Here is a 3,036-nt window from a genome sequence, read left to right as displayed (position 1 = left end):
AGAGAGAGAGAGAGAGAGAGAGAGAGAAGGGGACGCAACAACGATGACCCCTCTTGGCAAGCGGAATGTCACTGGATCCCAATAGGCTCTGTGCGTATACCCCAATATTGATTGGTCAACACACGACCACCCTGCTTTTCCCCCTCCCTTTTCCCCCAAAATTGAAACTGTTCATATCCCAAAAGGAAGCAGATAAATGTATTCTGTTTCGACCTAATCGTGTGTAGTGTGTGTCTTTATCATTCCCCATTCTTTGTTTTTGATTTTTTTTTCACTGAAGACTTTCTGATGGCTCTTGTGTGCAAACCCCTTCTGAATGGCTTGAAACAATTAAAGCTGTGTCCACCATTACAGCCACCTCTTTTCCTTCTAGCAATAGTATCCACACTCCTCTCTCCTGGTGGCACTGCACCCCCCCCCCTCCCCACGAAAAAACACCCTTGGGACTGCTATTCAAAAGGGGAAAGCACTGATATACACAAGATTTTGATATGAAAACTTCGTATTATAACAACAACAGCTACTGTTATCTACCACCACTGCCACAACCACAACTACAACTGCAGTTACAATTACCACAACATGCCCCCCTGACCTAATAAAAAATATGGAGGTGGGAGGGGGGGGGTTTCAGGGGGGCATGCCCCTCTGAATTTTATCCTAATTTGATGTTTCGCAGTTAGGTTGCATCCCAACTCTTTGTGTAGCCTATTTCAAATAGTATTTGGTCATCAAGACTTCTGGGTTTCTTCTCTGGATGCAAACAAATGGATCGTGGGCTTTAACTAGCGGAACTACAAGATCACCTCAACTTTCCACAGCTGTTTATTGTTACCACTGAACTCAGCTACAGCTACCGAAATTTGTCAAGAACTGAAAGGCTTAAGAAGAGGGGAAACCATCTGAACGCTTTTTATATACATGTAGAAATCTTGGCCTATATAACAAACAAACACTCCGTTTGTTTGTCAAAGGCAGAAGACACAACAAACTCATGTCTTACCTTGTTTGTCTTTGGCATTAAAAACTGGCATCTTGAAAGGAGAACTTTTCACAAGTACCTTGAAATTTCTTCTTGAATGTTTTGTTTTAGTACCTGGCTCAAAGTTGAACTATTAGCAATATTTTACCCTTCCCAATGTCAACTGCGCGTTATAAACTCAACACACTTTTCTAGATCTATCTCTTTTTCAAATCACTTCTCTTTTAAGAAACGAATCTGAAATAGCCTACGAGGAAACTAATTACTGACACGTCCTTTTCAAAATGTCCAAAGTTTCCAGCGCACCTTGAAGCGAATAACAAACTTCTCCGACGATCGTCTTTCAAAACACTACTTAACCTACACTGTACGTGCAACGTGAGAGCGCGTTTCAAATTTTAACTCTCTACCACTACGCGGTGAATGCGGGTGCACCACCAACTTGCTCGTTCGTTCAGTTCAGAAGCCACAGACTGCTTCGCTCGCTGGCTGCCGCGCTAACCTCGCTCGAACGCGTCTTCTCGGTCCTGTGCTACGTACAGAGAGGCTAAAAATTCCACCGAGGGGCAGAGAGGGGCCACTAATAATCTCGCTCCCCGGCGATTTAGTTCCGCGTTTAGCTCGTCATGTGGTGGCCTAGTTCTCTTTACGGAGATGGCAGCAGCCGGTTCGAGATAGTTTACCCGCGTTGGGGAATCCCTTTTCTACGGGGTAAATTAGGTTTTATTTATAAGCCCAGGAGGAAGATGTTTCATGGTATATTATGTATCCTGGATTAGGACCCTTTCCCTGTTCAAAGTCAACACAAGAATTACCTTCCTTGCAGGGGAATTCCATTCCAACGCTGTCATATTGCTATGTGTAATTCCCTGTATGTTAAAATTACATTTTTATGTCACGATGCGATGGAATCAGGCGCTCGTTCATTTTTGGACGTGTGAGAGTATTGGTACCATCCTAAAGCATGTTCGTTTGTCTGTCTTTCAATGAAAAAAAAAGTCCATCTATCTTGAATAGAAGTCGAGATATTTCTGACTGAAGAAGGTTGGGGTTGTCTAGTTTCAGAACCAGAGAATGACCGCCAATGTTTGGTGACTTCCATAGCTTGAGAGTCCTTGGAGACGAAAATCTACATTGTTCAATAAATGTCTCTTTGTAAAGGACACAACAGGTGTTGAGTTAAAAAAAACCATGTACATTATTTCGATAAAATTGTCCAATCAGGCGGGGAAAAGGCGGTATCTTCGATTTCACTACGATTCGCCTGATTTCACCACAATGTCTCACATTTATTTTTCAAGTCTTTCTACCTTTAACTGTCCCTGGGCAAAAAGCTAATGTTGCCTATTACAATGACAATTTGAGTTAAGACTAAGAGGATGCCATCGACACTACGACAGTCAAAGTCTTAGGTTAAAAAAAGATCAATAGAATGCACTTTGAAATGAATAACTAACTTCACTGATAGTCTTTAAGGCATCGGTTGTCTTGTGGTTTGGCTGTTAGTCCTGCCTGATAACCACTGTACTGTGGCGATTAGTAACGATGTTTGTGTATTTGAATGTATAACAGTCTGTACTTACTATGTTGCATTATGCTAATAAAGTAATCTTCCATTTTGCTTTGGATGAAAATGTCGGTTTAAAAAAAAATGCTTTCGTTTCCAAGTGTTGCCAACTCGTACTGATAAACTTGCCAAGATTCTGCATTGATGTGCAACAGCTTTGAAATAAATGTAGGCTAAATTAAGTTTCTAGCTTTTATTATTTTGAAAACGCCTATATTTAAAGATATGCACACACAACTCATAGACCCACAAATATTCTCATATGTAAAAACTACTGACAGAGAGTAGGACTGATCAACAAAATTCTGCGCCGAAGCTTTTTCCTATCACGAGTTTAAGTTTGATTAAAATACTCAATAGTAGACACACATACACACATACACACACATATACACATACACACATACACACACACATACATACATACATACATACATACCTACCTACCTACTTACCTACCTACCTACCTACCTACCTACCTACCTAC

General features: G+C 41.0%; 1 protein-coding gene across 1 annotated transcript in view; it reads right to left on the bottom strand.

Moving 5' to 3' along the window:
- Positions 1–1,586, bottom strand: part of LOC101847297 (allograft inflammatory factor 1) — a gene marked incomplete at its 3' end in the record, with an annotated part of 27,757 nt that extends 26,171 nt beyond the window's left edge. Inside the window, 1 exon segment of the mRNA XM_005110988.3 lies at positions 1,004–1,586. Within this exon segment, the coding sequence (XP_005111045.2) occupies positions 1,004–1,034 (31 nt within the window).
- Between the last annotated feature and the right edge of the window lie 1,450 nt (positions 1,587–3,036).

This window comes from Aplysia californica, unplaced genomic scaffold (assembly GCF_000002075.1).
Source record: "Aplysia californica isolate F4 #8 unplaced genomic scaffold, AplCal3.0 scaffold00981, whole genome shotgun sequence".
In the NCBI taxonomy this organism is placed as follows: Eukaryota; Metazoa; Mollusca; class Gastropoda; order Aplysiida; family Aplysiidae; genus Aplysia; species Aplysia californica.
The sequence above is the reverse complement of the archived record's forward strand: the minus strand, read 5'-3'. Positions and strand labels throughout refer to the sequence as shown.